General features: G+C 46.7%; 2 protein-coding genes across 4 annotated transcripts; both read left to right on the top strand.

Moving 5' to 3' along the window:
- Positions 1-156: 156 nt before the first annotated feature.
- On the top strand, positions 157-7,944 carry LOC109878345 (glucosamine-6-phosphate isomerase 1-like). Of its 3 annotated transcripts, none has more exons than XM_031797730.1 (7): positions 157-517; positions 873-1,012; positions 1,195-1,296; positions 1,417-1,599; positions 6,735-6,919; positions 7,198-7,372; positions 7,594-7,944. In XM_031797730.1, the coding sequence occupies exons 2-7, from the start codon at positions 889-891 to the stop codon at positions 7,680-7,682; spliced, it is 858 nt and encodes a 285-aa protein (XP_031653590.1). In that variant the 5' UTR covers positions 157-517; positions 873-888; the 3' UTR covers positions 7,683-7,944. The 3 variants fall into 3 exon arrangements, with proteins under 3 accessions (XP_031653590.1, XP_031653588.1, XP_020326195.2); XM_031797728.1 differs by having other exon boundaries at positions 406-517; positions 885-1,012; XM_020470606.2 differs by having other exon boundaries at positions 511-716.
- A 69-nt stretch (positions 7,945-8,013) lies between these two features.
- LOC109878329 (NEDD4 family-interacting protein 1-like) lies at positions 8,014-16,406 on the top strand. Its single transcript, XM_020470586.2, has 8 exons — positions 8,014-8,200; positions 12,813-12,918; positions 13,166-13,305; positions 13,482-13,551; positions 14,222-14,346; positions 14,509-14,575; positions 14,686-14,794; positions 14,992-16,406. The coding sequence occupies exons 1-7, from the start codon at positions 8,165-8,167 to the stop codon at positions 14,790-14,792; spliced, it is 651 nt and encodes a 216-aa protein (XP_020326175.1). The 5' UTR covers positions 8,014-8,164; the 3' UTR covers positions 14,793-14,794; positions 14,992-16,406.
- Positions 16,407-16,415: the final 9 nt, after the last annotated feature.

Genomic DNA, 16,415 nt, shown 5'->3' with positions numbered 1-16,415 from the left:
TTAGAAGTAATTTTACAATTATATCTAAAACCTGCTCCGGCTATCACGTGCCGGCTACCACCCAGTTACCCAACCTTAGAGGCTGCTCCCCCATTTACTTTAATAAACATACTGCTTTACTCATTCCATGGTTACACTGTATTCTATTCCGCTGTATTTTAGTCTATGAAACTCCGACATTGCTCGTACTAATATTTATATATTTAACATAATTTAACTTTTTGATTTGTGTGTATTGTGAATTGTTAGATTCTACTGCACTGTTGGAGCTAGGAACGCAAGCGTTTCCCTACACCCGCAATAGCATCTGCTAAATATGTGTGCGACCAATACAATTTCAGTTGAAAAGAAGGCCTGCCTATTCATCCCGTTAAACATTCAGCGTTCCTCAATCTGTAATCGAGGCTTCCAGCAAGAACTCCGCCCGCCTCTTCCTCGTGTCTGCAGCTGCGTCAGTCATATGACAGAGGTTCCTGCTTTCTTAAACAAAGTATTTTAAAGCGGAAAGGCGGATGCGGTAAGTTGATCAATGCGTTTGTTTTTAATTTACTTAATGCACAAAGTAAGACGCTAGTACAAACGTCATCAGCGGCCGATTTTGGATATGCATGATACCGTTTTCAAGTACAGTGGATTCAACATTTGCATTTAATTCAAAGAGCTCTTTAATGCATTTTCGTATAGTTTGATTTGGTCTACTTCCCCAGTTAATTCGGGTAGGGATACTTTAGTACGTCTTCCTGCTGCAAGTCCTCATTTTATGGGTCTAAAGTCTGCTTGTTTTGGTGGAGATCAAATATTGCTTCAAGATCTGTTCCTTCTGATACAATAACATCTGTATTCACCATCCAAGTTTGGCTGTGATTTTAAAGCTTTTAATTTAGGACCATGAAGCTGATCATCCTGAATGATTATGACCAAGTTGGTGAGTGGGCTGCCAAGTACATCAGGAATAAAATCCTTCGCTTTAACCCTGGACCAGACAGATTCTTCATTCTAGGACTCCCCACAGGTAAGCGATCTGTTGATTCTACAGGACACACCTTCCTTTCCATTGTACAGGCAATGGTGCAGTCATAATAATCATACTTCAAATGTGTCTACATAAAGACATTAACATAGATGTATTTGACGTGTAAAACTAGAGGTATTTTGTTGAAAATAACAATAATTTCTCCCCAATGTACACCCCAGGAGGTACTCCTCTGGGATGCTATAAGAAGCTGATTGAGTTTTATAAGAAAGGAGAGATCTCTTTCAAGTATGTCAAAACGTTCAACATGGACGAGTATGTGGGTAAGCTTCACCTTTACAGTACTTCTCTATTTCACCTATTTCTACACCATACAGTATCAACATTCTTCACAGCATGAGAAGCCATACAAAACTGTGATTACTGCTTTTAAAATCTTGCAGGTATTCCTAGGGATCACCCCGAGAGCTACCATTCCTTCATGTGGAATAATCTCTTCAAGCACATTGACATCAAATCGGAGAACACCCATATTCTGGATGGCAACGCTGCCAACCTTGTAGAGGAGTGTGATTCCTTTGAGGAGGAGATCAAAGCAGCTGGAGGAATTGACCTCTTTGTTGGAGGTCAGTAGGGAGGGAGGCAGGGAGGGAGGGAGGTAGGGCAGGTAGGGGGGCAGATGGGGAGGGAGGGAGGCAGGTAGGGGGGCAGATGGGGAGGGAGTCAGGTAGGGAGGGAGTCAGGTAGGGAGGGAGTCAGGTAGGGAGGGAGTCAGGTAGGGAGGGAGGCAGGTAGGGGGGCAGATGGGGAGGGGGGCAGATGGGGAGGGAGGCAGGTAGGGCAGGTAGGGGGCAGATGGGGAGGGAGGGAGGCAGGTAGGGAGGGAGGGAGGCAGGTAGGGCAGGTAGGGGGGCAGATGGGGAGGGAGGCAGATGGGGAGGGAGGCAGGGGGGGAGGGAGGTAGGGCAGGTAGGGGGGGCAGATGGGGAGGGAGGCAGGTAGGGAGGGAGGTAGGGCAGGTAGGGGGGCAGATGGGGAGGGAGGGAGGCAGGTAGGGGGGCAGATGGGGAGGGAGGCAGGGAGGGAGGGAGGCAGGTAGGGCAGGTAGGGGGGCAGATGGGGAGGGAGGCAGGGAGGGAGGGAGGCAGGTAGGGGGGCAGGTAGGGGGGCAGATGGGGAGGGAGGCAGGTAGGGGGGCAGATGGGGAGGGAGGCAGGTAGGGGGGCAGATGGGGAGGGAGGCAGGTAGGGGGGCAGATGGGGAGGGAGGCAGGTAGGGGGGCAGATGGGGAGGGAGGCAGGTAGGGCAGGTAGGGGGGCAGATGGGGAGGGAGGCAGGTAGGGCAGGTGGGGGGGCAGATGGGGAGGGAGGCAGGTAGGGCAGGTGGGGGGGCAGATGGGGAGGGAGGCAGGTAGGGCAGGTGGGGGGGCAGATGGGGAGGGAGGCAGGTAGGGCAGGTGGGGGGGCAGATGGGGAGGGAGGCAGGTAGGGGGGCAGATGGGGAGGGAGGTAGGTAGGGCAGGTAGGGGGCAGATGGGGAGGGAGGCAGGTAGGGGGGCAGATGGGGAGGGAGGTAGGTAGGGCAGGTAGGGGGGCAGATGGGGAGGGAGGGAGGGAGGCAGGTAGGGCAGGTAGGGCAGGTAGGGGGGCAGATGGGGAGGGAGGCAGGTAGGGCAGGTAGGGGGGCAGATCAAATCAAATCAAATCAAATTTATTTATATAGCCCTTCGTACATCAGCTGATATCTCAAAGTGCTGTACAGAAACCCAGCCTAAAACCCCAAACAGCAAGCAATGCAGGTGGAGAAGCACGGTGGCTAGGAAAAACTCCCTAGAAAGGCCAATACCTAGGAAGAAACCTAGAGAGGAACCAGGCTATGTGGGGTGGCCAGTCCTCTTCTGGCTGTGCCGGGTGGAGATTATAACAGAACATGGTCAAGATGTTCAATGTTCATAAATGACCAGCATGGTCGAATAATAATAAGGCAGAACAGTTGAAACTAGAGCAGCAGCACAGTCAGGTGGAAGTTGAAACTGGAGCAGCAGCATGGCCAGGTAGACTGGGGACAGCAAGGAGTCATCATGTCAGGTAGTCCTGGGGCATGGTCCTAGGGCTCAGGTCAGTTGAAACTGGAGCAGCAGCATGGCCAGGTAGACTGGGGACGGCAAGGAGTCATCATGTCAGGTAGTCCTGGGGCATGGTCCTAGGGCTCAGGTCCTCCGAGAGAGAGAAAGAAAGAGAGAAGGAGAGAATTAGAGAACGCACACTTAGATTCACACAGGACACCGAATAGGACAGGAGAAGTACTCCAGATATAACAAACTGACCCCAGCCCCCCGACACATAAACTACTACATAAACTCCCAGATGGGGAGGGAGGCAGGTAGGGCAGGTAGGAGGGCAGATGGGGAGGGAGGCAGGTAAGGCAGGTAGGGGGGCAGATGGGGAGGGAGGCAGGTAGGGCAGGTAGGGGGGCAGATGGGGAGGGAGGCAGGTAAGGCAGGTAGGGGGGCAGATGGGGAGGGAGGCAGGTAGGGGGGCAGATGGGGAGGGAGGTAGGTAGGGCAGGTAGGGGGGCAGATGGGGAGGGAGGGAGGGAGGCAGGTAGGGCAGGTAGGGCAGGTAGGGCAGGTAGGGGGGCAGATGGGGAGGGAGGGAGGCAGGTAGGGCAGGTAGGGCGGCAGATGGGGAGGGAGGCAGGTAGGGCAGGTAGGGCAGATGGGGAGGTAGGGAGGCAGGTAGGGCAGGTAGGGCGGCAGATGGGGAGGGAGGTAGGTAGGGCAGGTAGGGGGGCAGATGGGGAGGGAGGTAGGTAGGGCAGGTAGGGGGGCAGATGGGGAGGGAGGTAGGTAGGGCAGGTAGGGGGGCAGATGGGGAGGGAGGTAGGTAGGGCAGGTAGGGGGGCAGATGGGGAGGGAGGGAGGCAGGTAGGGCAGGTAGGGCGGCAGATGGGGAGGGAGGTAGGTAGGGCAGGTAGGGCGGCAGATGGGAGGTAGGGAGGGAGGCAGGTAGGGCAGGTAGGGGGGCAGATGGGGAGGGAGGGAGGGAGGCAGGTAGGGCAGGTAGGGGGGCAGATGGGGAGGGAGGGAGGGAGGCAGGTAGGGCAGGTAGGGGGGCAGATGGGGAGGCAGGTAGGGCAGGTAGGGGGGCAGATGGGGAGGCAGGGAGGCAGGTAGGGCAGGTAGGGGGGCAGATGGGGAGGTAGGGAGGCAGGTAGGGCAGGTAGGGGGGCAGATGGGGAGGCAGGTAGGGCAGGTAGGGCAGGTAGGGCGGCAGATGGGAGGGAGGCAGGTAGGGCAGGTAGGGCGGCAGATGGGGAGGGAGGCAGGTAGGGCGGCAGATGGGGAGGGAGGCAGGTAGGGCGGCAGATGGGGAGGGAGGCAGGTAGGGCAGGTAGGGCAGGTAGGGCGGCAGATGGGGAGGGAGGCAGGTAGGGCAGGTAGGGCAGGTAGGGCAGATGGGGAGGGAGGCAGGTAGGGCAGGTAGGGCAGGTAGGGCAGCAGATGGGGAGGGAGGGAGGGAGGCAGGTAGGGCAGGTAGGGCGGCAGATGGGGAGGGAGGGAGGGAGGCAGGTAGGGCGGCAGATGGGGAGGGAGGCAGGTAGGGCAGGTAGGGCAGGTAGGGCAGCAGATGGGGAGGGAGGGAGGCAGGTAGGGCAGGTAGGGGGGCAGATGGGGAGGGAGGGAGGCAGGTAGGGCAGGTAGGGGGGCAGATGGGGAGGGAGGGAGGCAGGTAGGGCAGGTAGGGCAGCAGATGGGGAGGGAGGGAGGCAGGTAGGGCAGGTAGGGCAGCAGATGGGGAGGGAGGGAGGCAGGTAGGGCAGGTAGGGGGGCAGATGGGGAGGGAGGGAGGCAGGTAGGGCAGGTAGGGGGGCAGATGGGGAGGGAGGGAGGCAGGTAGGGCAGGTAGGGCAGCAGATGGGGAGGGAGGGAGGCAGGTAGGGCAGGTAGGGCAGCAGATGGGGAGGTAGGGAGGGAGGATATTGATACGATGGTATTAAGTATATTTATTATATTTACTCTGTTATACAGTGCATTCGGAAAGTATTCAGGCCCCTTTACTTTTTCCAAATGTTACTTTACAGCCTTATTCTAAAATTGATTAAATCATTTTTTTCTCTCTCATCAATCTAAACACAATACCCCATAATGACAAATCAAAAACAGGTTTTTAGAAATGCGTGCAAATATATATATATATATATATACCTTATTTACATACGTTTTCAGACCCTTTGACATAAGACTCTAAATTGAGCTCAAATGCATCTTGTTTCCATTGATCGTCCTTGAGATGTTTCTACAACTTGATTGGAGTCCACTTGTGGTAAAATCAATTGATTGGATATGATTTGGAAAAGCACACACCTGTCTATATAAGGTCCCACAGTTGACAATGCATGTCATAGCAAAAACCAAGCCATACTAAAATTTATAAAAACGTTTTTTGCTTTGTCATTATGGGGTATTGTGTGTAGATTAGAGGTAAAATAAATAAATATATATATATATTTTAGAATAAATCTAATGTAACAAAGCGTGGAAAAGGTTAAGGGGTCTGAATAGTTCCCAAATGCACTGTAAGGTCCCACAGTTGACAGTGCATGTCATAACAAAATCCAAGCCATGAGGTCGAAGGAATTGTCCTTAGAGCTCCGAGACAGGATTGTGTCGAGGCACAGATCTGGGGAAGGGTACCAAAAAATGTCTGCAGCATTGAAGGTCCCAGCGAACAAAGTGGCCTCCATCATTCTTAAATGGAAGAAGTTTGGAACCACCAAGAATCTTCCTAGAGCTGTCCGCCCGGCCAACCTAAGCAATCAGGGAAGAAGGGCCTTGGTCAGGGAGGTGACCACGAACCCGATGGTCACTCTGACAGCGATCCAGAGTTCCTTTGTGGCGATGGGAGATCCTTACAGAAGGACAACCATCTCTGCATCACTCCACCAATCAGACCTTTATGGTAGAGTGGCCAGACGGAAGCCACTCCTCAGTAAAAGGCACATGGCAGCCCACTTGGAGTTTGCCAAAAGGCACCTAAAGACTCTCAGACCACGATAAACAAGATTCTCTGGACGGATGAAACCAAGATTGAACTCTTTAGTCTGAATGCCAAGCGCCACGTCTGGAGGAATCCTGGCATCATCTCTATGGTGTAGCACGGGGGTGGCAGCATCATGCTGTGGGGATATTTTTCAGCGGCAGGGACTGGGAGTCTAGTCAGAATCGAGGGAAAGATGAACAGAGCAAAGTACAGCGAGATCCTTGATGAAAACCTTCTCCAGTGCACTCAGGACCTCAGACTGGGGAAAAGGTTCACCTTCCAACAGGACAACGACCCTAAGCACACAGCCAAGACAACGCAGGAGTGGCTTCGGGACAAGTCTCTGAATATCCTTGAGTGGCCTAGCCAGACCCTGCACTTGAACCCGATCTAACGTCTTTGGAGAGACCTGAAAATAGCTGTGATTGGACACTCCCCATCCAACATGACAGAGCTTGGGAGGATCTGCAGAGAGGAGTGGGAGAAACTCCCCAAATACAGGTGTGCCTAGCTTGTAGCATCATAACCAATAAGACTCGAGGTTGTAATCACTGCCAAAGGTGCTTCAACAAAGTCCTGAGTAAAGGGTCTGAATACTTATGTATTAAGGGTCATTATGTAAAAAATACACACCACAAGCACAAACCAGTTCAGAAAACAACAGACTTTGAAACGTCAATACCAAAATCCAACAAATGTAACCCACCCTGTCTGTTAGGTATTGGACCGGATGGCCACATTGCCTTCAACGAGCCAGGCTCCAGTCTATTGTCCAGGACCAGAGTGAAGACCCTGGCTCAGGACACCATCCTGGCCAACGCACGCTTCTTTGACGGAGATCTGTCTAAAGTACCCACCATGGCTCTGACTGTGGGAGTGGCCACTGTCATGGACGCCAGAGAGGTTAGGAGCTGATTTCAAGATGTCTGTCTCTGCTTTATGTTTCTGGTCTGTCTTCTCTTGTAACTCATTTTTTCATGGACAGCTGGTCCCTTTACAGCTCCTATACTTATTCAATTATTATATAATGAGGCTGTTACGTGTTGCCTTAAGATGTCATTTTACTGCTTCTTTGTTGTAACAATGTAATACTAGTCTATAAGAATGTAATGACAATCTATAACCATGTAATAACAGTTTATAGGATGATGATGATGATGATGATATCTCAATGTCTCCAGGTCATGATTCTCATCACAGGAGTACACAAAGCGTTTGCCCTGTACAAGGCCATAGAGGAAGGGGTGAACCACATGTGGACGGTGTCAGCCTTTCAGCAGCACCCTCAGACTGTGTTTGTGTGTGACGAGGATGCTACCCTGGAACTGAGGGTTAAAACTGTCAAGTACTTCCAAGGTGAGGGTCTACTTCCTTACTAAAGGACTTGGTCCTCACAGTTCATTCCATGATTGTGCTGCGTGCATGGCTTTATGAACAAGTGCTTCATCAGTTTTCAAATTCATTGTGTTTTGTTTTATTATTGGCCCGGGAGGAATACATTATTTTCTTCAATAAAAACAGAATTGTGAATGAAGTGGAAATCTAACTCACTTGACCTATTGTTATTTCTCCTACAGGGATGATGCATGTGCACAACAAGTTGGTGGATCCACTGCCTCCCAAAGAAGGCGAGGGCGTTGCAAAAACATCGGGAAACCTGCAATAACCAGGATGCCGGACCCTCCGGGATATGACAGTGGCCACGGGTGGAGGATCAACTGTGTGTGTTGTACTGTGTTTTACTTAAAGTTACATTTTATGTAACATAATAGTATGCCTACTTGTAGTAGGCTACATTTGACTATGTAATACATTTATCTTCGATAAAAAAAAACAGTTTTCTTAGTTCCATTGTTAAATTCGATACAAAACTTGACTTTGAATGTATTTTTAAGGTGTTATTGTAATAAAAATAACTCTGAGAATGACTCAAGAGTATTTGTTATAGCTGGGTACGTGGTGTTTTCATTATGCTGACGGTTCGGCGGGGTCACGTGACAGTGCAAGGGGCGGAACAACACACCAGACCTGGAAGGAAGGGGAGATGGCGGAGCTGTGCTACTTTCAATCTTAGCGTATCAATATTAGATTCAGCTCAAAGTTTTCCAAACAAGTGACCATTCTCAAACACTCAACGTCCATCCAGGAATGGCCGAGCAAATCAGCAACGTTAGATATCAGGAGGTAAGTTTGATTTTTTATTATAACCAATAAAATTCGCTTACGGCTCAACTAGCCAGCATTGGAAAACGAAACGTCGTTGTGACTTTGGGCCCAGTTTTTCTAACGTTGTAGCTCATTTGTGTCTTCAACGTTTTAACTTGACAGTTACGATTAACACGTTCGCTTGCTACCTCGTTTATGGTGGTTAAGTGTAGTTAGCTAGTTAGTATGACTCATTTAACGAACTACAGGGGGACGGGCCACGGGCCCATTTGTTATGACGACCTAACTGTTGACATGTCCCACCCTAATAGGCCGTGGACAGGCTAATCCGTGGAAAATAGTGTTGCCGCTAACATAGCTAAATACCTACCAGTATCTAGTTTAACTATAGATAGTATCTAGTTTAACTAGATACCTAGCTAGCTACCTTAATCATAGTAGTGATAATACAATCTATCAAGATTGCACAAGAACACGCTACTAGCAGGCCTACATTCATTGATAGGTGTCGACAACCAATCTGCGACTAATGCCACAGAGGTATACCACAAAGCAGGATCAATTAGTTATCCAGCTAACTCGCCTAAATATTCTGAAATAAGATTGTTTCGAGACAAGCTTGGAATGGGCATGGTCTAATTGATTCAACAACCAAAAACGTATCCAGTGCCTTCAGAAAGTATTCACACCCCATATTTTTTCCCCACATTTTGTTGTCAATGATCTACACAAAATACTTGCAACATTTGTAAAAAAATAAAAAACATTTCATTATTATTCAACCCCCTGAGTCAATACATGTTATATTCACCTTTGGCAGTGAGTACAGCTGTGAGTCTTTCTAGGTAAGTCTCTAAGACCTTTCCACATCTGGATTGTTACAATATTTGACCATTAATATTTTTTTTATTCTTCAAGCTCAGATTGGTTCTTGATCATTGCTAGACAGCCATTTTCAAGTCTTGCCATATATTTACTAGCAGATTCAAAACTGTCAAATAGGCCAAAACTGTAAATAGGCCACCTGGTAACCTTCAATGTTGTCATGTTAATAAGCAACTCCAGTGTATATTTGTCCATGTGTTTTAGGTTATTGTCCTACAGAAAAGTGAATTTGTCTCCAAGGGTTTGTTGGAAAGCAGACTGAAACAGGTTTTCCTGTAGGATTTTGCTTAGCACTACTCTGTTTCTTTTTATCATAAAACACACCCTAGTTCTTGCTGATGACAAGCATACCCATAACATGATGTAGCCACCACCATGCTTGAAAATACAATAATTGTATGTGTGGGGCACAGAAATGAGGTAGTCCTTCAAATAATATGTTTAGGGTTGTACATTTTGGGGAATATTCAGAGGTAGAAACTTTGTGTGAATTAACAGAAATATATGTAAATGAATATTAATGCCATTTAAATTGAGATGTTTTTTGCATTGGATATTCTTTCCATATCTTATGGAGACAGAAACATAAACCTTTTACCTCGTCATAAGTAGACTGCAAATTATTAAATGATTCCAATAGAAAAATAAAAGAATTTCAGTTACCAATTGAACATTAATTAAATGAGTTGACTCTTCACACGGGGTGATTTCACTGAACAACAAAAGGAAGGGAATATTGAATGATCACCAATGATCCATCACATCTCCCAAAAACATTTTCAACATACATCTGTAAAATGATTGTCTAGAAACTAAAGCTTTGGTGGGCTTCCCCTCAGGCTTCCATGTCTTGTCCCTGGATCTCCTCAATGTCCACCTCATCTTCACTGTCACTTTCTGACCTTGTTGAGGATGGCTTGTCAGGCTCAAAAAGCCTCAAATTTGCATGGATGGCCAAAATAAATTCAACCCTTATATTGGTTAGCCTGTGGTGTGCTTTGGTGTGTGTGTGTGTGTGTTCCCAAACAAGGACTGGAGGATGATGGAGGCAACAGGGGAAAGAGCCTCAGATCCACAAAGTCCCTTCTACCAGGTGGCTGATGAGATATGTTGGCACGACTGCCATATTGCATCTCCATGCTAAAGTCCTTGCTTGGAAATGTACTTCGCCAGACTGCCAAGAACCTTGCCCTCATCCAGGCTAAGGTGGCGAGACACGGTAGTGATGACACCATAGGCCTTGTTGATCTCTGCACCAGACAGGATGCTGTTGCCAGCATACTTGGGGTCCAACATGTACTCCGTATGGGCTTCAGACAGAAGTCTTCACACTTTTTTATGTATTTCAGAACTACAATTTCCTCTGTTTGGAGCAACAGTGAAGTGGGCAGGGCAGTACGGATTTCTTCTCTTACATCTGCAAGCAGAGTCTGAACATCAGACAGGATGGCATTGTCTCCCTCAATCCGTACAATGGCTACTACTATAGGTTCCAGGAGTTTCAGGATGCTTACCACTCTCTTCCAAAATACATCATCTAGGAGGATCCTCTTGATGGGGCTGTCCATATCGGTAGACTGTGATATGGCCATTTCTTGGAGAGACTCCTTCCCTTCCAGGAGACTGTCAAACATGATGACAACACCACCCCAATGGGTGCTGCTGGGCAGCTTCAATGTGGTGCTCTTATTCTTCTCACTTTGCTTCGTGAGGTAGATTGTTGCTGATGACCCTTCAAATACCTGACCATTTTCCTTGGCTCTCTTGTAGAATGTATCCATTGGTTTCAGTGCCATGATGTTCTTGAGGAGCAGATTCAATGCATGAGCAGCCCAGCCACTGGGTGTGATGTGAGGGTAGGACTCCTCCACTTTAGACCAAGCAGCCTTCATGTTCGCAGCATTGTCTGTCACCAGTGCAAATACCTTCTGTGGTCCAAGGTCATTGATGGCTGCCTTCAGCTCATCTGTAATGTAGAGACCGGTGTGTCTGTCTCTTGTCTGTGTTCTTTTAGAGTACTGGTTGAGGGGCGGAGATGATGTAGTTAATTATTCCTTGCCCACAAACATTCGACCACACCTCAGAGATGATTGCAATACAGTCTGCTGTCGCTATGATTTGTTTGACGTTCACTTGAACTCTGTTGAACTCTGCATCCAGCAAACAGCAAATGAGTAGATAAAGCATGTCTGGTTGGAGGGGTGTATGCTGGGCGAAAAACATTCAGAAATTCCTTCCAATACACATTGCCTGTGAGCATCAGAGGTGAACCAGTTGCATACACAGCTCGAACAAGACATTCATCAGCATTTCTCTGACTACGTTCCTCCATTGAGTCAAAAAAACTTCTGATTCCGGGAGGACCATGAGCTGTTGCTATCGATTAGGTGTCTGATTCATCATTTTCACCTCGAATAGAAGTAGAGGGACTTTTGTCAGAGGTTGCTTGTTGTGAGGGCTGAGGGAACTTTATGCACTTGGCCAGATGATTCTGCATCTTTGTTGCATTCTTCACATATGATTTGGAACAGTATTTGCAAATGTATACAGCTTTTCCTTCTATATGAGCTGCAGTGAAATGTCTCCACATATCAGAAAGTTTTCCTGTCAAGATTAGAAAATATATGGTAATTTTTTTTTTAAATACAACTCCGTGTAGAGATAAATAGTTAAGCCGTTAGATTAAACAACTACTTTGTAAGATCATTTAAAAAAAAATGATGAAACATGTATGGAAACAGGTGAATTAACGCTACTCAGTTAGCAGGCTCAAGCCATGTAAAACCCACATGGTAGCAAAAACTAACTAGCAGAAATTGTTAAGTTAGAAATGATTTAAACACACTTTGTTGTAGGCTACTATTTACTATTTAACAAAAAATCATGTATGTCGTATAAAATATATTCAACCCACCCAGTATTGTAATCAAAACTTACCAGAAAGCATGTAGTCCTTGGCTCAGACAGTGTAGTGGTGTGGGCTCAATAGCATCTCATTAGTGTGCAAGATCATGAGAATCAGCTGTACATGTGATAGAGGAATGCACTGTGCATGAAGAGGGTTGCAATTCCATTGAATTGGAGATAGTTTAACCAAAATATGCCACAAGATCTAGAATTGCTTTATGTGTATCCCACAAAAAAAGGTTCTCTGTTATAAGCTAACTTTTTGGGGATAAATTTAAGCAAAATTCCCCAAATTCCAGGGCTAAACTTCACATGGGAAATTCTGGAAATTTACCGGAAGGTTCCGACCCTTTGCAACCCTAATCATGTTACACTTACTGCACACAGTGGGACCATGCTACTCATTATGTTTACAAATTAAATTATTTAGGCTTGCCATAACACAGGGCTTGAATATTTATTGACTGAAGACATTTCAGCTTTTCATTTTTTATTATTTTGGAAAAACATCATTCCACTTTGACATTATGGGGTATTGTGTGTAGGCTAGTGACACAAAATCTAAATTTCATCAATTGTAAATTCAGGCTGTAACACAAAATGTTTAAAAAGTCAAGGCGTTTGAATACTTTCTGAAGGCACTGTATGTAGGCACCTGTAGTTATTTCTTGTTAATGATCAAAGTTAGCTGGCTAACTCATTGATCCTGCATTGTAGTATACGCCTCAGGTTTCAAAGGTTCCTGTCATGTCACTGAGGCGGTGTTGCCAGTCAATTTGTCTGTCGGCCAGAATAGTGCAACATCAGCATCATCAAAGTGTGCGTGTGTTGCATCCAGCTGGTGAATGAGGAGGAGCCAGCAGCAGCTCAACCCCCTCAGGAGGAGCCAGCAGCTGTCCTGGATGCCCCTCCCCCCTACAGCAGCATCTCAGCTGCCAACGCGGGTAATTGGCCTCTGTCCATCCATAGCACTACACACAGTAACTGGCAATATATTGACTCATCTCATATGGGGTTGAGGACGGATTCAGATGCAAGTCAGGAATGTAATATTGTAATATAGTTATTCTAGTGCTGAAAAGAAAAGGCTACAGTGTAAACCTGGTGTTTTAGTGAGCTCCCAACATTCACCTTGCTACTAGCCAACCGTAATGTGCTGCGTCACGTATTCTGTACCTTTTCCCCCTGCAGCGTTCTTCGACTACAAGGAGGATGCAGGCAGGTTCCCCAACCCCCCGTCTTACAACGTGGCTACCACACTGCCCTCGTATGATGAAGCAGAGAGGACCAAAGCGGAGACCGCTGTCCCTCTGGTCCCTGGCAGGGTCGTGGTATGTCTCCTCCTTTCACAGCGGTTTTCATTCATTCATTGGTTCAGGCATTGATAACTCCAGATTCACTAGTATTTATCATTGTGAGAGCCTGCATCCTAAATAAACACATTTTTACCATCATCTTTGGAAGGTGTCTGACAACCAAAACATACATTTCCTTTTTCTCCTGTCAGGAGGATGACTTTGACGATGCTGACCAGCTGCGCATAGGGAATGATGGCATCTTTATGCTCACCTTCTTCAGTAAGTCTTCTCTCCGTTTCCTGTACAGTGTAGTTGTTGTTCTGGACAGACGATGTCTGTCTGCATCTCGTGGGTTCATGGGTACACTAAACAAAGCAACGACATTAAGCCGAGCCAGGGACTGTCCTAAGCCGAGCCAGGGACTGTCCTAAGCCGAGCCAGGGACTGTCCTAAGCCGAGCCAGGGACTGTCCTAAGCCGAGCCAGGGACTGTCCTAAGCCGAGCCAGGGACTGTCCTAAGCCGAGCCAGGGACTGTCCTAAGCCGAGCCAGGGACTGTCCTAAGCCGAGCCAGGGACTGTCCTAAGCCGAGCCAGGGACTGTCCTAAGCCGAGCCAGGGACTGTCATAAGCCGAGCCAGGGACTGTCATAAGCCGAGCCAGGGACTGTCATAAGCCGAGCCAGGGACTGTCATAAGCCGAGCCAGGGACTGTCATAAGCCGAGCCAGGGACTGTCATAAGCCGAGCCAGGGACTGTCCTAAGCCGAGCCAGGGACTTGTCCAACCAGTTCCTAAGGTGGAATTTTGTGCAATTAGAAAAGCTGTTGTATAATCTTTCACAAAGCATCATGGTCTATGTGTGGTGAACGACAAGCATGTTAACTGATGAGCCTCTTCTTATTGGTGATCTATGATTGATTGATTGGTTCATTGTCCTCTCTTCTCTCCAGTGGCATTCCTGTTCAACTGGATCGGTTTCTTCCTGTCCTTCTGTCTGACCACTTCTGCAGCCGGCCGCTACGGCGCCATCTCTGGGTTTGGCCTGTCTCTCATCAAATGGGTTCTCATAGTCCGGGTAAGATCAACACACATCGCCTCTTGTTCTTTACAACACTGGTCCTGCAGTACTACGGGGAGTTCAGGCTTTTGTTTCAGCCCAGCCCTAAATGCTTTGGAATGCTACTGTGTGTACGACTGGTCCTCCTAATGTTGTTTTTACTGTTTTGAACGTTTCCAGTTTTCCACCTACTTCCCCGGCTACTTTGACGGTCAGTACTGGTTGTGGTGGGTGTTCCTGGCTTTGGGTAAGTGGAGCGTACGTCTGAGCTCTTATTTGGATGAAAGAATTCATGTGTATGAAAGGTGTGAAAGATAATCACGGAACTGATGCTGTTGTCTTTTTGTGACTCTCCAGGCTTCATGCTGTTCGTCAGAGGGTTCGTCAACTACTCCCGGGTTCGCAAAATGGCCGACCCTACTTACGCCACACTGCCCCGAACGAGAGTCCTGTTCATCTACTGAAGGTGAAGGGGCCCTAATTCACACAACATTCCTGTGTTACAGCAGAATACGACCTTATCAAATCATAAGCCTGGTTCTCGATTAAGATGTGGTCACCTGTAAATATACCATAAACAAACACGGTCCATAGTAAACCAGCCTTTCTCTACAGAGATAACTGATCTCCACCATTAACTTATCTGCTGTTTACTTTTCACAGCCGGTTTTTGAATAAACAAAACGTCCCTGAATCTGGATAGAGAATCCTGGTTGTTTTTGAAAAGCATCATAACGACAAAACAGCAGAAGTCTAAAACCAAACTACTCAGATAAGCATCACGACATGGCAGGATGGAGAAGAAACAACACAATCTTGATGACTACAACTCTTGTAACATTCAGGAATTAAATACACCAATTGTTTTATTTTGAAAAATGTAATTAATGGATAATGATAGTATGTACTCATTAGTGGCGAATGTTAAGTGCTATTTGACACTTTTCAGTCTGTAATGTATGTGTAAATGCCTTATATCATTTGATGGTAGTGTACTAGCATGCATCTGCACCTCAAGGGATCAGTCTTATTTCACTAATGCTTTATTCAAAGCCCACAGGTGTAATGCATTACGATGCAGTCGTAATGCATTATAATGCATTATAAGCACTTGTCATAAGCACTTGTACCACCTTTATGTTCATAGTAGTCACCAGCTCATAGTAATCATGAGATGGGGGGGGGGGGGGGGGGGGATATTCACGTATGGTTTTACAATTTCTGAGTTTGTAATAAAAACATTGGCGTTTTATACATGCTAAAGTAATAATGCGCTATACCTGTTGGCTTCATATATGAAGCGTTGCCCTTATTTCTGGCCAGTAGCGGGCAGAGTTCTTTGCTAAAAATTTGTCATGAATTAATCCTTTTAAGACATAATCCTACCTTTTTATATGCACACCTACCTCAAACGTAAGGTATGTGCACATCTTAAGGTAAAGATTTTTGTCCAAAGTGTTTTTTTGTTGTACAAGTCATAGAGTTTTGTGTAGAGAGAAGAAAAATAACCATTACTTACGTATGGAAAAACTATGATGCTGTCAGAGAATGTAAGCAGGTGCACTTTTTAGAAACGTTCTAATAAAACGCCAGGGAGTTCCTCCCAATGAAATCAACAATACACGACCAAATGGTAGTACCTGTAGTTATTCAGTGAGTATAGAGCTTTCATAAGGGTGAAATTGCAATTTATAACTAGTCATAGGGGTGATATGGCAATTTATGACTGGTCTATGACCGTACTAATTCGATTTAGTAAGAAGACGAGCAATTGTACTCGTCTATCTTTCTCTTTAGGAAATTGTTGGCATATTGTTAACTGTAAATGATCTCAGACATGCTCTGTTGCATCCCCCTGTATGCCAGCCAGTCTGTTTTAAACCAGTTGTTAGATTTCTTGCTTAGCCCTTAATGTGGACTGGTACAGCACAGCTACAATCCAAACCCAGTCCTTAGACACACATCTCTCTGATCCTCTGTGTGAAATAGTACAGCTGCATCCTTGGGATTTTATTATGAGATATCGTTTTAAACAAAAAAAAAGCTTCATGTCTAATAAATGTCACTTTCAAAAGCAAGATTGATCT

This window comes from Oncorhynchus kisutch, linkage group LG19 (assembly GCF_002021735.2).
Source record: "Oncorhynchus kisutch isolate 150728-3 linkage group LG19, Okis_V2, whole genome shotgun sequence".
NCBI classification, from domain to species: domain Eukaryota; kingdom Metazoa; phylum Chordata; class Actinopteri; order Salmoniformes; family Salmonidae; genus Oncorhynchus; species Oncorhynchus kisutch.
Note: the sequence above shows the minus strand (reverse complement) of the source record. Positions and strands in the feature narration are given on the sequence as shown.

Bases quoted from the DNA above. Each gene is read 5' to 3' on its own strand.
- LOC109878345 (XM_031797728.1), top strand. The intron at 1,600-6,734 runs GTCAGTAGGGAG...CCTGTCTGTTAG, and splicing joins AATTGACCTCTTTGTTGGAG to GTATTGGACCGGATGGCCAC. The intron at 6,920-7,197 runs GTTAGGAGCTGA...CAATGTCTCCAG, and splicing joins CTGTCATGGACGCCAGAGAG to GTCATGATTCTCATCACAGG.
- LOC109878329 (XM_020470586.2), top strand. From the start codon at position 8,165: ATGGCCGAGCAAATCAGCAACGTTAGATATCAGGAG. The intron at 13,306-13,481 runs GTATGTCTCCTC...TTCTCCTGTCAG, and splicing joins TGGTCCCTGGCAGGGTCGTG to GAGGATGACTTTGACGATGC. The intron at 14,347-14,508 runs GTAAGATCAACA...GAACGTTTCCAG, and splicing joins AATGGGTTCTCATAGTCCGG to TTTTCCACCTACTTCCCCGG.